The 16,539-nt window shown below is 51.2% G+C and overlaps 7 protein-coding genes across 7 annotated transcripts; 5 read left to right on the forward strand and 2 right to left on the reverse strand.

The window, feature by feature from the left end:
- The first annotated feature begins 486 nt into the window (after positions 1–486).
- PV06_04286 (rpsU-divergently transcribed protein) lies at positions 487–2,457 on the forward strand. The gene is made up of 2 exons (XM_016405161.1): positions 487–1,316; positions 1,382–2,457. Exons 1-2 carry the CDS (start codon positions 873–875, stop codon positions 1,712–1,714), a joined length of 777 nt encoding a protein of 258 aa, XP_016263367.1. The 5' UTR covers positions 487–872; the 3' UTR covers positions 1,715–2,457.
- A 13-nt stretch (positions 2,458–2,470) lies between these two features.
- Positions 2,471–4,001, forward strand: PV06_04287 (uncharacterized protein). The gene has a single exon (XM_016405162.1). The coding sequence runs from the start codon at positions 2,674–2,676 to the stop codon at positions 3,829–3,831; it is 1,158 nt and encodes a 385-aa protein (XP_016263368.1). The 5' UTR covers positions 2,471–2,673; the 3' UTR covers positions 3,832–4,001.
- On the reverse strand, positions 4,002–7,010 carry PV06_04288 (uncharacterized protein). The gene is made up of 3 exons (XM_016405163.1): positions 6,679–7,010; positions 5,106–6,630; positions 4,002–4,999 (listed from the first exon to the last, which is right to left on the reverse strand). The coding sequence occupies exons 1-3, from the start codon at positions 6,906–6,908 to the stop codon at positions 4,247–4,249; spliced, it is 2,508 nt and encodes an 835-aa protein (XP_016263369.1). The 5' UTR covers positions 6,909–7,010; the 3' UTR covers positions 4,002–4,246.
- A 200-nt stretch (positions 7,011–7,210) lies between these two features.
- On the forward strand, positions 7,211–9,272 carry PV06_04289 (uncharacterized protein). Its single transcript, XM_016405164.1, has one exon. It carries the CDS (start codon positions 7,494–7,496, stop codon positions 8,574–8,576), a length of 1,083 nt encoding a protein of 360 aa, XP_016263370.1. The 5' UTR covers positions 7,211–7,493; the 3' UTR covers positions 8,577–9,272.
- Positions 9,273–9,393: 121 nt separating this feature from the next.
- On the forward strand, positions 9,394–10,487 carry PV06_04290 (uncharacterized protein; the record flags this gene model as incomplete). Its single annotated transcript, XM_016405165.1, has 3 exons — positions 9,394–9,420; positions 9,470–9,847; positions 9,899–10,487. 3 exons carry the CDS (start codon positions 9,394–9,396, stop codon positions 10,451–10,453), a joined length of 960 nt encoding a protein of 319 aa, XP_016263371.1. The 3' UTR covers positions 10,454–10,487.
- A 170-nt stretch (positions 10,488–10,657) lies between these two features.
- On the forward strand, positions 10,658–12,888 carry PV06_04291 (uncharacterized protein; the record flags this gene model as incomplete). Its single annotated transcript, XM_016405166.1, has 1 exon — positions 10,658–12,888. One exon carries the CDS (start codon positions 10,658–10,660, stop codon positions 12,809–12,811), a length of 2,154 nt encoding a protein of 717 aa, XP_016263372.1. The 3' UTR covers positions 12,812–12,888.
- An 8-nt stretch (positions 12,889–12,896) lies between these two features.
- Positions 12,897–13,953, reverse strand: PV06_04292 (uncharacterized protein). Its single transcript, XM_016405167.1, has 4 exons — positions 13,730–13,953; positions 13,430–13,653; positions 13,154–13,365; positions 12,897–13,095 (listed from the first exon to the last, which is right to left on the reverse strand). Exons 1-4 carry the CDS (start codon positions 13,835–13,837, stop codon positions 13,070–13,072), a joined length of 570 nt encoding a protein of 189 aa, XP_016263373.1. The 5' UTR covers positions 13,838–13,953; the 3' UTR covers positions 12,897–13,069.
- Between the last annotated feature and the right edge of the window lie 2,586 nt (positions 13,954–16,539).

Consider the following 16,539-nt stretch of genomic DNA (forward strand, 5'->3'; position numbering starts at 1 on the left):
GAACAACTGACCTCCACTTGAGTTGATATCACTTCTTTCGTCACAGACTTGGTGCTTTCCGAGCTGTGGTTTCAGCACACACGACTACGAGTGTCGGCTATTTTGGATGAAAACTTTTTGTCACGCTCTCGACCATCATTGAGACCTTCTACTCCGTACAGTAGGTAAATAGAGCTCGAAGCTTATCAGGCGCAGTTTTACATAGTCTATGGAGTACGAAGTTCAGCCACCCTGCATGCACTGTATTTCCCTCCGGCACTTTGACTGCCGAACTGCTGCAACGATATGGAGCATTCGGGGCAGACCACCACTCCGTAAAGACTTTAGCACGCGTAGTAGTCAAGACAAGGTGCTGCATGTGTAGCATGATCCTTGTCCGCACGGGGAGTTCGGCACCGTCTTTTGAAAGCACGGTTGACCCAAACAAGCGCACATATGAATGATCATTCGAATCCCTGTTTTGTACTACAACTGGTGAGAGAGGCCATCGCCAGGCCTGTATATTCATCTACCGTGTTCGTGATAATTCGTAAAACAGCCGGAGGGTCGGACTCGAGGTGGCCGGCTCCCGAAGCCGATAAGGCTGAGAAGAGAGTAGGAGGGGGAAAAAACCAACTTCTCTCTGCTTCTCGCTCAGACAATAATGTCGCAAGCAAGCCACATGCTGTTTTAGTCTCGACCGACGGAGAACGAGACGTCGAAGGCCACCTTACGCGCAACCTGTACAGTAGCTTGCCCGGACCAGCGGACCGTTTGTAGATCACCTAGCCTGTCCATTAATGCACATCATTTTCGTCGCTTAGCCACTTTGGCAAGCTATCTGAACGTCAACTACAACATCATCGTCGACCCCCCTCCCCGTCCCCCAAGCCATGTCATCGAGACCTCGGCAGGCCACCGCAACCGTGGCCGCGTGCCTGTCGACCATGCCCTTTAAAGCATGCCGGCCTCGGTGGGCGGCGTCGTCACGGTTTCGACGATCCTACTTCTCCATACACCATCCCGACCCTCCTCCGTTCGAGGAAGCGCAGGATACAATTCTCGCCGCCGCCATTGCAAGGGTACCCAAGTCCGGATTCTCGGAGGATGCGTTGGTGTTGGGCGCCAGAGACGCCGGCTACCTCGATGTGACCGTACAGTTGTTTCCCCGGGGTGTTTTCGACCTGATCAATTACCACCTGGTCACGCAGAGACTCGCGTTGAAGAACAATGTACAATTTCCGGAAGGGACGCACTTGGGCCTCGGGGCCAAGGTGCGATCATTGGTCATGGCACGGTTGAGAGCGAACGAGGACATAATACATCAATGGCAAGGAGTAAGTAAGGAATGCACGTTTGTTGAACGAACAGGCACTGATGTACCCAACTTCTTCTCTTACAGGCACTCGCACATATGTCTCTCCTCGGAAACATCCCGGCCTCCCTGCAAGAACTCACAGCCCTCTCCGACGAGATTTGGTACCTTGCCGGTGACACGGCCGTGGACTTTTCCTGGTATACAAAGCGAGCCACCTTGGCCGCAGTCTACGCCAGCTCGGAGGTATTCATGGCCACGGACACGTCGAAGAATTTTGCCGCGACCGAAGAATTTTTGACGCGCAGGTTAGAAGATACACAATACATCGGGAGCACTGCAGGAGGCTTGACACAATACGTCGGGTTCTGGGCCGGCAACAGTGTCAATCTCGCTCGAGCTTGGGGGTTGAAGGTATAAAAGATTACAAATCTACACCTCTCATACTTCCGTTCGGCAGACGGGCGTGATTTTCGGAAGCTGCTACAAATTGCTCCGTACGGTAATCTTGTTCGACTTGAAAATTGTCAGCAAATGCATCCTTGTACGTGGTTGCAGACGAGTAACTTGTCGCGGGCACGTCTGTCGAGGCTCTGACAAATGGCTTGGCCAAACAGATCGCGGTCCATCTTCTGCCTCATCTGACAAGCCTCTGCATAAGGGTCGCGCTCACGAGCTTACTGAAATGTTTCAGAGCAAAAGCCCCCGAATCAAATACTCCTAGCTTGGGCTCTTTATTATCGTCTGCTTCTGTGTCTGAGCAGACAACATTCACACCGAACTCAGCGCAAGCGTACGATACCGACAACGCCAGTATTATACATTTGGCGTCTATTCATCCGGGCTATGGATCTCCAGCGTTCACCACTCGACTCAAAAAGGTGAAAAGTCATGGGCGTTGGCTCTTGGGTGAACAGATCAAGGCATAATCATCAAACCTCCCGAGATTGTCCTATGTAGTCGGACACGACTCATACCCACTGTATAATAAGTTGAATAAAACGTAAAATAACAACAAAATAATCAAGTGACAACAGCTACGGTTGTCGTAGACTTTCAGGCCCCTATTCGTACTCGGTAGCAGAGGTAGAGTTGGATTATACAACGAATTTGGAGAAATATTTATTCGATCGCTCAACGTGCACGCGTCTTCAATATCAAACCACAAAATCAACATAGAAAACAACATCAGAGAAGACGGGAGCCGGTTGAGGACTCCGGTGGTCAAGTCTGTTTCTCTAGATTCCACCTCACTTCCAACGTCAGTGTTTTGGGACCTACCCTTTCTTTTGGGAGCATTTCGACCAGAGTGTCGACTTATCAGTTTTCGATTGTTTGTCAAGCCCGACAAAAACAACGACCGGGGGGGTTTGTTCAAAATGCGTTTCAATCTGGCAGAAGAATCTTTTGCGATGCAGGCTTCTCCATCCAAGGCTCGGGCGGAAGCTTTGGAGTCACACTCTTGGTCTTTGGTTCTGGAATGGCTCTCAAAGTTGTACCATCCGTCACCCATCCCGGCGTTTGAGCGTAACTCATTCACCCTTCAAGCTCTGCAAAGCCTGATGGGAGAAAACATCGCGGCCGAAAGATTGAGAGATTTGGTGTACGAGGCACAAATCGAAGAGCTCTTCACGACGACGACGACGACGACGACGAACGAAAAAGACAAAGACAAGGATACGTTATCCGCTCAGAATGACTCCACCAATACGACAACGACGACTACAAAAGACCCCAGGAATCTCCTTTACCGGATTCGATCGTCTCTATCGAAACCATCACGTACCGCATTAGACAGTATATCAGAAGCTGCAGTCATCGCCGGTTGTTCGGCCTCATCCTCCTCGGCAGGAGGGTCCTCCCGGCAGAATAAGACGATCCTACAAGATTTACAGTCACACATCACCAGCCTTCCCATTCAGTTGTTCAAGTTGGAGACTCAACTCGAGTCTATAGATGACCTGATATCAAACCTTCAAGGAGAAATCGAACAATTCCAAAAATCGACCTCGTCGACAAAAAACAAATCCCGAACCCGGTCCCGCCGAAAAGACCGGTCAACAACCGTTCCCTCCGGCACTGGAGGAGGTCGTTCGATCTCTTCACCCCCTCAGACCCCGACTACGTTATCGACCATGACTTTTCCAAACGATGATGATGACGAGGACGAGGACGACGAGGACGACCGGCATTATACAACACTACACGCCGAGACGGTCCAACATCAACGAGAGACGAAACAACTCACGATCAAATGTGCAGAGTACACTGAACGCATCGCCTCACTTGAACGACAGGCTTCTGTTTCGTCTTCGACCACCACCAACGAACCCACCCTTGCAGATGTGGCGGAGAAACAAGTCCTCGTTACCCAAAAAAGAAAACGTGTCGAGCATCTAGGAAAAAAGATCCTCCAGTTTCACAGCCTCCCACCTGACCTGGACGCGAGTAGAACCGAAGTCCGCCGCGCCCAGGCGGAACTGGAGCTGTTGAAAAACAAAAGGGACGATTTATTCGCACAGTTGGGTTCGTCATAACAGAAAAAAAAAGAAAATGGCAAGCTTTCGGACCAGGCTACTGTGGTAAATCGATCTAAATTGACCAGGCCACCGTTTTGTATGAAGCATAGATCTCCTAGAGGAAGGAAAAAGGTGCCACTGTCACGAACTCCTATTATTCATGACCGAGTAATTTTGGTGGTTATCATGTATTCTCAGGTATCTAACTACTCAAGGTTTCAGGAGTAGGTGCTTTCGCAAAAAGTGACGAAGCCATCCCGTAGGAAAAACCCTCAATCGACACCAGCGCTCCTTCCGAGCTCAAAGAATGACTGGCACATAAACTTGACGCCAGAAAACCAAAGGTTGCCATACTCATACATAATGCCTCCCGAAGTGATGACAATTTCCGAAAGCCGAAGCTGAAATACCCTTGATGTGCAGAGAAAAACAATTAGACAGCTGTTTCTATCCGCGTCCTCTTGGTCGATCCTAGCATTTCCTCCTGTTCACGCTTCCTGGCAGTGATGACCTTGTCTCTCTCGGCCTTGGCAGCAAGGTACTTTTCCGTATGTGCAAGAGGCTGGCCGTCTCGTCCACGCACCATGGTGTCTGATAGAGTTGGAGGTTTGGTGAAAAACAACACTCGTCCTTCGTTGTCCTGGGGGAAATTGTCACGGATGTGTTTGGGAATGGACTCGTTCGCAATGTTGGATAGAACATAGACCTCGGAGCCACGTGGTTCCGCCATCTGTGGAGCGTATTGATTGTAAGGTGTTGCTTGTGTTGGTGGTCGCTGATAGGGCTGTGGCGCAGCGGGAACACTATAATTCGTAGGATGTGACGCCGTCAAGTTAGGCTGAGGATGCAGCTGTTGGCGCGCCGCATAGGGGAGTGGTTGGGTGGCTGGTGTCTTTGGTGTCGGAGCGGCTTGAAGGGGAGTTTGAGATTGCGGATACGAAGGTTGCCTGGAATAAGTCGGAGGCGCGGGTGATATGGATTGTGGCTGGTAGGGAGTCATCTGAGGAGGCAGAGATGGCCGGGATGCTTGAGGCTGCATGTTTGTCGAGCTTGCAATGATGCTGGGAGTTCGATCCATGCTTAGTCGAGAGACGGATTGCGCCGACATGTTATTTAGAGAAGGCTGTCGGATGGGCTGTGGAGGCGTGGGTGGTGGCGGAGGCGTTGGTTCTGGTGGTGGCGATTGCTGCAATAAAGAAAAGTGTCAGTGAGTGCAGGAAAAAGACAGATCAGAGGATTAAAAGGGAGGATAAAAGTAGCAGTGACATGAGAGTGAAAGCACATAGCCTTACATTTTCATCACGAGGATGCTTGTGAATGGCTCCCACAATCGGTGGTGCATTAGGGTGGCCCCATTGCGGTGAAGGAATTTCATCCGTCTCCTTCATGTCGTCCTTCAGTAGATGCTTTAAAGGGCTCGGCAGCTTTCTGATTCTCCGAGGCTGGTCAAATAAGTCCATCTCATAGTCCTTGTCTCTCACTTCATCGGGGAGGCAACTGGCCCATGTTTTGATCTTGTTGAAGCGGTGCCTCTCTTCGTTATATCGTGCTTCGCAGACATATACCTCCTTACTTGGGTCGACTCCTCGAGGTCGACCACGGCTATACCGTGTCACAAACATGACAAAGCACCGGTCGACGACTTCTTCGATTTTGTGATCTCGATACTGACCGGTCTTGACCACTTCGTTGGGAAAGAAGTGCTTTTCGTATTGATGGACTGTTTGCTCTGGCCGATAATACCAGCAGGCATTTATCCACTTTTGCCCATCGGAATCTTCCCATGTACGATAAATCTGTGCAATGATGGGTTTGGTGATATCGTTGGGATTTGAAATATGTATCCAATCCCCCACTTTCCAGAGCTCATTCTTGTATAATATGCCAGAGGGCAACGGTCGTCTTCCGTCCTCCAGGAGGTAGACGCTGTCTGGCTTGGCCTTCTCAATTTCCAGAAGTTTGTGTGCCTCGGCCTGTAACTCCACGGCATCATTGTAGATCTCGCTTCCTTCCTCATTGAATCTCTTCGCGTTGTTGTAGAGCAGGTCAATGTCTTTCATGAATTGTTCCAATGACTGATACTTCTTACGCTTGGATTTCTTCTTGATCGAGTCCAGGGCGATGGGATCCGTGATGGCCATGAAATAAGCTGGGTACTCTGCTTTATCGGGCAGTCGTTCGAAATTCCGTACCTTGGGGTTTCCAGCATCGTCTTTCAGCTTGCGAATACCTTTCAAAACGGCCTTGATCCTCGCTTCCATCGGAGTGTCGACTTTGGGAGGGCGACCTCTTCGCTTGCGAACATCACCGTCGTCCAATTTATCGTCATCTTCGCCACGACTCTTTCGACCAGATATACTGGGCCTGGTGCCTCGGCGACCTCTTCTTCTCCTTCGGTCATCGTCGGAATCATCATCGTCCTCGTCGTCTTCTTCACCGTCATCTTCGTTATCTTCGTCATCCTCTGAGACAGGATCTGGTTCCGGCGTCGCATACGGAATCTCTCCCAGGTCTGGAAATACTGTCTCTTCTTCCTTGGCTAGTCCTTCGCTAACCAGCTTGTTCAATTCTTCTTTGAAGACATCTTGTAGTACAAGGACGTCGCGCACGGGGCCCGAATTTGGAAGATTGTAGACTTGTGCATTGTGCACTATCAAAGCAAAATCTCGAACGAACTCTGGGATCCCTGTGTACTGCTTCCTCTGTATTTTGCCCTTAAGTGTACTGAGTGCGGCAGGCTCCTTGATGATCTCGTGGTAGTCTGGTAGATTGCGTCGGTTGGGAATGCGTCTAAAGAGGACAGATGGGTAATGTTCCCTGGATACATGTTAGCTGGGTCGTTGCATATGGAGCTAGCACACCTACTCGTCGCCCTTAACCTTGATCTTATAATTGGTCAAGATTTCGGCGATATTTCTGAGTGCTTTGTATTGTTCGCTCGAGACACCTTGACTATCTCCCCCCACCTCATCTTCTTCCGCTTCAGCATCTTCATCGGACTTTTCCTCTGCAGCATCTTCTTGCTTTAAGTCGGTTTCGATCGACTGAACGGGTTCTGTAGTCGCAGACTCTGCGACTAGGGTAGGTTCAGCCATCTCAAACCACAACACGACCAAATCGCGCCAATCTTAGGACATCAGTTGTAAAGGTATGCCATATGCGCGCGCGTTGTAATTGCTGGCTCGTACGTGTTGCAGGTTCAAATGCGATTGCGACAAGTCTGGTGTTCACAAACATGGGCGCGTTGAACAATGCACTAGAATGACTCGAGAATAATTCGAGCTTGGAGGATCTTGGCAGGTAAGCATGACTCGTGCACGGAATCGGCAGTATCCCGTACCGAGTACTTCTCGTATCAGCGATCTCAAGATCCATTGGTAGATGACTAAAGCTCGAACTGCTAGAAACCCTTTGTCCGATTGATAGCCAGGGACTGGTTTGCAGGAGTGCAATTTCCAACGCGAGGGCAAGAAAGATCTGTAATTGTCTAGTACCTTCTTCCAGACTCAAAGGAAGAAAGAGCAAAGAGTCACCACTCTTACGACTGTCCAACGGCCCTCGTTCGCCTTCTCCGTGGCAAAAAGCTGCTGACAGGGTGTCTGCTCGGTGTACCTGTATTCGAGAACTCGATTGCCAGTTTATTCTCCCTTAATTCCTTCATATACATTGTCTTCACCAAGATGCGAATCCGTGTGAGGGGTCCCTCAGGCAAATCGACTACAGTCACGCTGGACGATACTGCGACTGTGGAATCTCTCAGGAAAGCTGTTACAGAAGAGACATTTCTTTCTTCTTTCGAAATCAAGTATGGCTATCCACCAAAGACCTTGATGTTAGACCAGTACACTGCGAACAAGCTCTTATCGGACCTGGATGTCAAGCTCAACGGCGAACAACTCATTATTAACAGCACTGAGACTGTCATCCGGAAGAATATAGCTGAATCGTCACAGACTGTTCAGCATTCGGAAAAGGAAAGTCATCCTTCAGGAAGAGTAGCCGGATCGTCCACAGACCAGACCAGTTCGTCACACTTATCCCCACTAAAACAGCAGAGCCACGACGGGAATAAAGTCTCTTCTGCACCTTTATCCCTATCTCGGAAAGGAAACAAAGAGATGTCAGATCCTCCCGAGGTCTTCCTGCCGGATATTGGGGGTAGCCTTGTTCTACGCATTATGCCGGACGATAATTCTTGTCTATTTCGAGCAGTCGCCAGTGCTATCATGTCGAACCTTGACACGATGACTGAGTTGCGGTCGGTGGTGGCGCAAACAATTCAGGCAAACCCGGACAAATACAATAAGGCGATCTTGGACAACAAAGACCCAGATTCATACTGCCAATGGATACAAACTGAGAATGCTTGGGGTGGTCAGATCGAACTTGACATTCTCAGTCAGCAATTCGACGTCGAAATCTGTAGCATTGACGTTCAAACTTTGAGAGTGGATAGGTATAATGAAGGTGCCCCACGAAGATGCTTCCTTGTCTATTCAGGTATTCATTACGACATTATTGCCCTCAGCTTATTCGGAATGCCACCCGAAGACGATGTCAAGCAGTTTGAACAACCACTATCCGACGAGGTATTGCCCCAGGCTGTTGCCCTGTGCCAAAAACTTCAAGAGAAACATTATTTCACGGATACTGCTGGCTTTAGACTCAGGTGTGGTGATTGTGGTGCTACCTGCATTGGAGAAGCTGGCGCCACAGAGCATGCCCAAGCGACTGGACATTACAACTTTGGTGAAGCGTCTTAGCCTCATTGGATCCTGTATCGACCAGCCGGGTGCTTTCTAGCATATCTCACAAGTGTCCACTCTGGAAAGAATCATTCGTCCACCCAGGATGGACATTTATAAACACGAAGAAATCTTCGAAAGGACATCATGGACTACCCTGCGAATCATGATCCTACCTGCCACATAGATTGGTCAAGAAAATATATCAGTTATTGAGCCTCGTCTGCGAAAGCCCTGCCTATCTCATTGACTCCTTCGAAGGACTTGCCCCACTGACTCTATATCGGAACTATCTCGCCCGCTAAGTTTCAGAAAGATTTATCCGCCGTTCTCACAGGAAGGTTCGCAGACTCAAGGACTTATGTTTGAAGTTGCCAAACGACCGAAAGAGGTTCCGTTACTCCGACATTCTAGGATTTTGGCAAACCGACTTGTCGTGTAATTCCAGATGGTGATTTTTTAGTATGCCATGCATCAGGACTATCTATCAATCAAAAGAACATAAGAGGATGCCATATAGCCGGCCCTCGGCTAAGGTAGGGAAGTACCTGGCAAGCTTTATACGACTCGATGCGCCCACACCAGCGACTTTGCGGGAACTAGGCTTATTGGGGTAATTTGTTCTCCATTTCGGTTGGTGGCGCTGCTCCTCTTGATGCGGTCTTTCACCAGCAATGATGCTCTGTGCCCGGCTTGAAATGTGGCAGATTCTATATAAACCTGCCGCAGGACGGCATGGGAGCTCTCAATGCCGCTGTGAGCTTGAAGCCTTCCGTACCCACGCTTCGTCATCCCGCACGTTTACTACGCACCAACTGACCACAAAATATCCGGGATGACCTATCTGCAGTCATGGCTGGATGTAGGTCTTCAACACTATGAGGATTTCTTCGGACTGACTCTAAATACAGCTGGAAAAGGAGCTGGGCGGGAGACCGCTATTGCAAGGCAGTGTGGAAGAAATGAGAGCCCAAGTTGCTGAGCTAGGCCAGAAGCTGATGTCACGAGCTCCGACTTCTTCAGACGCTGTTGAGAGTAGAGATGGGTATGTTGAGAGCGTCCGATATCGTGTCTATACTCCAAATGATGCCTCAAAGCAAGGGCCACTTCCTGTAGGCATCTGGACTCATGGTGGAGGGTGGTCCATGGGGGATATCAATGATGACAACCTCTTGTGCCGATTTGTTGCCGAACACATTCCGTCTATTTTGGTGAATGTCGAGTATCGGCTTGCTCCTGAACACAAAGTGCCGACACAACTCCAGGATACTCTAGCGGTATACGAATGGGTGAGATTTGACCACTCCCTATACCTGGGATCAAGGTGCTGATTTCAACAGGCTCGGCAGAATGCTCACTCGTTTGGAGGTGATCCAAACAAATTTTACACTATCGGAGGCTCTGCTGGAGGTGCACTCGCATTACAGGTGGCTAACCACATCGTCAATGATCCGTCGAAACGAAAAAATATCAGAGGCGTTGCTGCAATTGTACCCGCCACCTTACATTTTGACTACGTGCCGGAGGAGTACAAATCGATTTATAAGGCGTATAAGGAAAATGAAAAGGATACTCCTCTGATAGACAAGGAGGCGGTGAGAACATTCTTTGAAGCCACCGCTGTCGACCCCAGAGACAGCACCTTTTTTACGGCTTTGGCTACCGACAACCACCAGAACTTCCCGCCTGTTTACCTTGTCAGCTGCGAGAAAGATCCTCTCAGGGATGATGCATATGTCATGGAAGCAGCTCTGAAGAGGGCGGGTGTGCCCACCAAACACGATACCTACAAAGGCTTGGGTCATTACTTCTGGATTTTTCCGTCTCTACCTGAAGGACAGCAATTTGTTGAGAACTTGATTGGTGGTATACAATGGTTGATCTCTCAGATGTAGACTATGCATATATTTGACAACAGTGGGGAGAAGTCCATGCAGCAAGTATAGTTATATACGTCGCATTAAAGAAAACCTCGCATGCTGGTGTACCGCGCAAGGGCATCAGATGTCGGGTCCACGTTTCTCCGGCCCCGACTTCTCCTCGCAGCCTCGTCTCTCGTCCATCCCACTCCAGGTTTCTTCTAGTTCTTCACTCTACAAATGACCACACCATATCTCAGCAGCCTCGATGGCTTCGCATCCAACAATCTCGAGAGTCCGGTTGACTCCCGTGGCGAGACCATCTCCGCTCGACGCACCAACGCCTTGAGCACAAAACTTACCAGTGTCCTCTCTTCGTCGTATGTAGACCACGAAATCCGGGATGCACTCCGCCTACTCGACGTCCGCGGTGTGCACAATGATGAAGAAACGAGACGGAATCTCAAGCTCAGCGCCCAAAGGGAGGTCATAGACTGCAACGCCAAGGTCGTGGACGACTTCGGCCATGTCGCTGAGCAACTCCGCCGCGTGGGCTCGTTGCTCTCCACGCTCAACGCGACATGTTCCTCGATGCGTCAGCATATCATCGCCGCGAAACAAGAGTCTGCGCCCGTCCTGGAGGAAGCGAGTACGCTCATCTCTCGTAGACAAGAGACGGAGACGAAGCAGATGCTTCTCGACGCCTTCAACTCGCACTTCCTCATCTCCACGGCCGACGCGAATATCCTGACGAGTTCCGCCGAACCCCTCGACGATCGCTTCTTCACTGCCCTCACGCGTGCAAAGACCGTTTACCGAGACTGCGAAGTGCTGTTGGGGTACGATGGGGAGAACCAACGCCTGGGGCTCGAGTTGATGGAACAGACGACTCGCACGCTCGACGCGGGATTCAAGAAACTATACAATTGGATCCAACGCGAGTTCAAGACGCTCGATTTGGAGGATCCGCACATCAGTACGGCCATCCGGCGGGCGTTGACGGTACTTAGCGAGCGCCCGACGCTGTTTCAAAACTGTCTCGACTTCTTCGCGGAGGCGAGACAAAGTACATTGGACGAGGCGTTCCACGCGGCACTCACGGGGACGGGGCCGGCGAACACCAAGGCAATCGAATTCTCCACGCACGAGCCCCTACGGTATGTGGGAGACATGCTCGCTTGGGTTCACGCCGCGGCCGTGTCGGAGAACGAAGCGCTAGAAGGTCTCTTTGTCGGCGACGCGGATGAAATCTCGAGAGGTCTGGCGTCGAAAGCTGACAGCGAACCTTGGGCACGAATCAGGGGCCACGCGATGAGTACGTCCAATGATGACAAGGAGGAGGACGAGGACGATGACGATGAGCGGCGAGACACCGTGTTCGACGGGCGCAAGGCGCTGGCTGACCTGGTGTCGAGAAACCTCGCCGTGGTGTGCGAAACGCTCCAGTCGAGGATCGACGTGTCAGTCCGCAGCAGCGGCGATCCCGTGCTGATGTTCAAGACGTTCAACCTGCTGGACTTTTACCGGGGCATCTTTGACAAGCTGCTCGGCCCCGAGTCTGCCCTCTGCAAGGTCATCCGCAACCTACAGTCGTCGACGCTGTCGCAGTTCGAGGCGACCATGGCTGAAGAGACGACGGCGGCGACGACCGTGGAGACGGCGCCGTCCGGCGATCTCAGCCCGCCCGCCTTCCTGGCCACGGCGTTGACGCAGTTCTCCGAGGTCGCGCGCGCCCGAGGGCCTCAGATGACGGAGCCGGAGCTGGAGAGGCTCTTCGATTCCATGCTGACGGGCATCCTGACCGCCTGCGCGGAATCCGCCGCCCGGGTCCCCGACACCAAGAAGAGTGACATCTACAGGCTCAACTACGCGACCGCCCTCAAGACGACCATGGCGGCCGTGTCGGCCCAGGTGCCCGTGGCCCAGGCCTCGCTGGAGAGGGCAGGGCTGGAGATGCGGACCCTCCGGGACCGGCTGGTCGAGTTGCTGACCACGTCGCTCCTGGAGGACTCCGGGGTCCGGGACCTGGTGCAGGAGCTCGACGTCCGCCGGAGCCACGGCGCCCGGGCCCGGAGGGCGTGGCTCGCGACGAACCTCGACGAAGCCGCCCAGCGTCTGGACGACTTCTTGTCGTCCGCCCTGATGGACGCCCAGGAGGGCATGAAGAATCTGCTGGACCGGACGCTGGCCAAGGACGTGGTGTCGGAGGCCGTGGAGAAGTTCTGCGCCGAATTCGACGAGCTCGAGGGCATGCTGGAGATGGTCGACGCCGATGATGGTGCCGGTGTGGATGGAGTAGGTGAATCTGGCGAACATGCCGCTCCGGAACAGTTCACTTCGTTGAGGCAGCTGTATCCTAGGACGGGAGCTGAAGTTCGGGCACTACTTAGTTGATACCGTCCTCCATACCATATGCTAAGACAGGACAAAATTCAAACACGTAAATGACGAGGCACTTTTTCAGAGACGAGTAATGATCACAAAGTATTGCATCAATTTGGGAACTTTTGAGTTGTTCGCTATCTAATCATGTAGACCATATTGTGATTTGATGATCAAAGTCTCTCCTCCGTTAACCCCTTCGGATTGAGGATCATGTCACAGCAACGCTCTCCATAATGATGAGACTTGGGGAAGTGAAGTAAAGAGTATCTACAAGACGCTCTCGGCACTAGATACTGTTCGTTTGTTAGACAAGTTCGTAGATGAATGAGCAGGTCAGTCAAAAAGACTCACCAGTGACCTTGGTGGGGTCTGCCTCGAGGCCAACCTTGGTGACCTTGCCGTTCTCAGTGACGACAGCGTACCGCTTGCTTCGATGATTGCCCAAGAGCGGGGTTGCGTCAAAGTCGACGTCCCAAGCTTTGGTGAACTCGCCAGCTGGGTCAGCAAGGAAGCGAATGCCGCTGGCTTTGGACGAGTCGAGGTCCTTGGACCAGGCCTTCATGCTATGTGGCCAATGTAGTCAGCACGGTCTGTCCGTCATACCCGGTTTATTGTTGTATGTCTTACACGAAAGCGTCGTTGACCGAGATAACAAACACCTTTCCAGCATTCTTGAGCTTGTCGCTTGTAATGTAGCCGGGAACGTGTTGCTCGGAGCACGAGGGAGAGAAGGCCGCAGGGACACCGATGATGACGCCTTTGCCCGAGGCCAGCTCTTGAGAGAGGTTGACCTTGTTGCCGGGTGAGTCCTCGAAGAGGTCGATGTTGGGGATGGAGTCGCCTTCTTTGACCTGGAAGTGGGAACTTCGAGTTAGAGAAAAGGGAGGTACTGAAAAGCCAGGGTAAAGTCACAAACGGGGTCCATACCATGATTGCGGGTGTCGATGAGAATGTTCTGCGAGTAGCTAGAGGAGTGATGATTCTTGTTTGACGGGTTGCAGAGGTGGCACAACGGTTGAGAGATCGAGAGAACATGGTAAGAAGGAAGGAGAAAAAGAGTTCGACTTAAAGTATTCAGTTCAACCAAAAAATACGTATTTGAAATAATGATGCCAGGTCGCTCCTGCATTGCAATAACTGGTGGTTGCGAGTTACGCATCTTGGGAAGCTTACACGGCGGGATCGCTCCCAAATCACATCATAGTGCGGGGGGAGCTGCACTGTTATTGTTATGTCACTGCAGGTAAGGCCCTTGTATCCGTGCTCACTACGGAGTACCTGTTTACTGCACCTACAGGTAGCAAATAGGTGTGCCTCGGCGCTGGCGACATGGGTCCCTTACTTGTATTCCCGTACTCCTACAGGCCGCCAGTAATTGTCATTCATGCAATATGGAGTACCTATCTTACCTAGATATTTGAGTTGATGAGGGCAACACTGGAATACTTATCATGGGTACTCCGTACCTTGGGTATGGTACGTAGGTAGTTATGTACCAAGGTAAATCTAGTCCCTTGCAGCGGATGATGGCGTTGTAACCAAACACTTGGATTCACCTCGTTCGGTCAATGATAAACCAGTCCGACAATATGGAATCACAGGACAAATACAAAACCTGAGACAAGAATTTGATCATCTTCAACACCAACAAATGCTCGTTTTGTTTGTGTCAAGCACAAGAATATGTGATAGACCCTCATCTGTCGTGACTTGTTCTACACTCCATATCGGAACCCTTGGGTGCTAGGTAAGTACAATAGGGACTTAAGTCAACCCACGATAAGATACAACATACGGAAGGGAATTTGGAATCAATGACAAGTTTTCCGTAGAGGCAAAAGACCAACAGCCTTCTTCCTTGTATTGTACACGTCGGCTGAACCCCCACCGAACGAGATGATTTCCACTCTCCCCTTTCCGCCCCCTTCAAGATCAAAACACAGTTTGCGCGACTCTGCGAAGAAATGTCAAGAGAGGAACATGCGCCGCCATTGTGTAGTCGCCATCGTCCGCACCCACTTTTCAGCATTGTACTCGCCCCATCTCAACAACATGAACATTCACGCTACGACTGACTCGATGCGTTATTTAGTCCAAAGTCACTGTCACTCTCCTCTTTTTGGGCCATGGATGCCCGGACAAAGCTCGCAACAAAGGATCGAAAGGGAGAGACAGAGGAGTCAGTCAATCCCTGCATTTTAGTCAATGACCGATCGTCCTTCCAGGAGTTCGGATAAGTTGGTCAGCATTCCGTAGGCCTCTTTCCCTTTAGACCAGTGTTCTCGGCTCCAGAAGATCCAGCCTTGTTGTCCTGCTCGAAGGTCTAGAACATCTGCCTTGGCCATGCCTTTGGCAGCTCACGTTTTTTACACAAAGAGTACGAACGCCCCCCCTCGATATAGATAGTGTTATCGGGAACTGGCAGAAAACGTGTCATCTACCCGATCACAGAGTTTTGAGGTTTTGAGGCTGTCGACCGCCGACGTCAAAGCCCTTCACACCTCTCAACATGGTGTTGACGTCCCCGTCCTGGGAAATGTTGAAATAGCCGCCTTGCCAATGTAGACAAAAACAACAGGAGGCGAACAAATAGTCATGCAATCCGCATAGTCCCAATGCTTGCGTGGAAACCCTTGCAAACCAACAACATTTTTTGGACATTCAAGGTCCCAAAGAAAGGATTTGGTCCACCCCTGCGAGCGTCGCGCGTGCCAGGAGTCGAAACATGGAGAGTCCGGATCTCGTGCCTTCTTGATCCCTGGAATGCAGTCTAGTCATGGGCCTGGATTACTGTTAAACGAAGTGCGCGAGTCTTCTCCTGGCCCTTCGCGGCTTTACGTACACGTCTGTGCCTGGACGAAGAAATTTACTCGAGACTAGGAGGCTACCACACGTGGACAGCTCGCTTGAGCGCAAGAAGTGACCAAATGTACATACCTGGTTTGCTTATGTGGACCGCAATGTGTGCGGACTGCTGTCACTGTCTGGACTATCCGTATAGTCATGTAGCATGGAGATGAGGATGTCGCATATGGAACCGTAATCTGTCTTCCTTCTCGGCTGGGCCTGCTGTACGGATACGGTTTCGGAATGCAGGGGCAAAGATGGACATCATCGTACGCCCATCTCGTAGGGAACTGGTCACCGGCATTTCCTAGGACAAGGCTGTGCTGGTGTCATGTCGATCTGAGGACTGACATACTCGTTTAACTCGTTACCAGCCCTCTGTTCCTCTTCAGTCGATCTCTCGACTGGGAATCCATACAGTATATATGAACGAGACTCCGAGGTCTGTTGGGTGGGCGTCGGGGATGTGGCCGAAGTGGACAGAGACAGATGCGTTCTTCCCAATGCGGGCGTACGACCTGTCACGGCTCATCGCAGAGGCTTGCCGGCACGGCGAATCACACCCTAATTTGCGGTGATGGTTTGCCCGGGGATCACAAGCTTCGTTCTTAGCCCGAAGACGTGGATAACAGCTATGACCGCTTCGACCTTGAACACTTGTCACACTTGTCGTTCCTTTCCTTTTGCGAACCCTGATCAGCCCAAAGCCGTCTGGTGGCAGCTCTTGGCTGATTATCACTGGCAAAATCTTCTGGTCCATTCCCGAACACGATAGAGGCGGCGCCCCTGCTCTTTTCCACTCGAGAAGGGTCCCACGATCACAGGAAAAGTGTCCAAAGTGGGTTGTTTCCCTGGACTCAGATCCGTGGTCCAACGGCTCGATTGGGACT

Source organism: Exophiala oligosperma (assembly GCF_000835515.1).
Source record: "Exophiala oligosperma strain CBS 72588 unplaced genomic scaffold supercont1.4, whole genome shotgun sequence".
In the NCBI taxonomy this organism is placed as follows: domain Eukaryota; kingdom Fungi; phylum Ascomycota; class Eurotiomycetes; order Chaetothyriales; family Herpotrichiellaceae; genus Exophiala; species Exophiala oligosperma.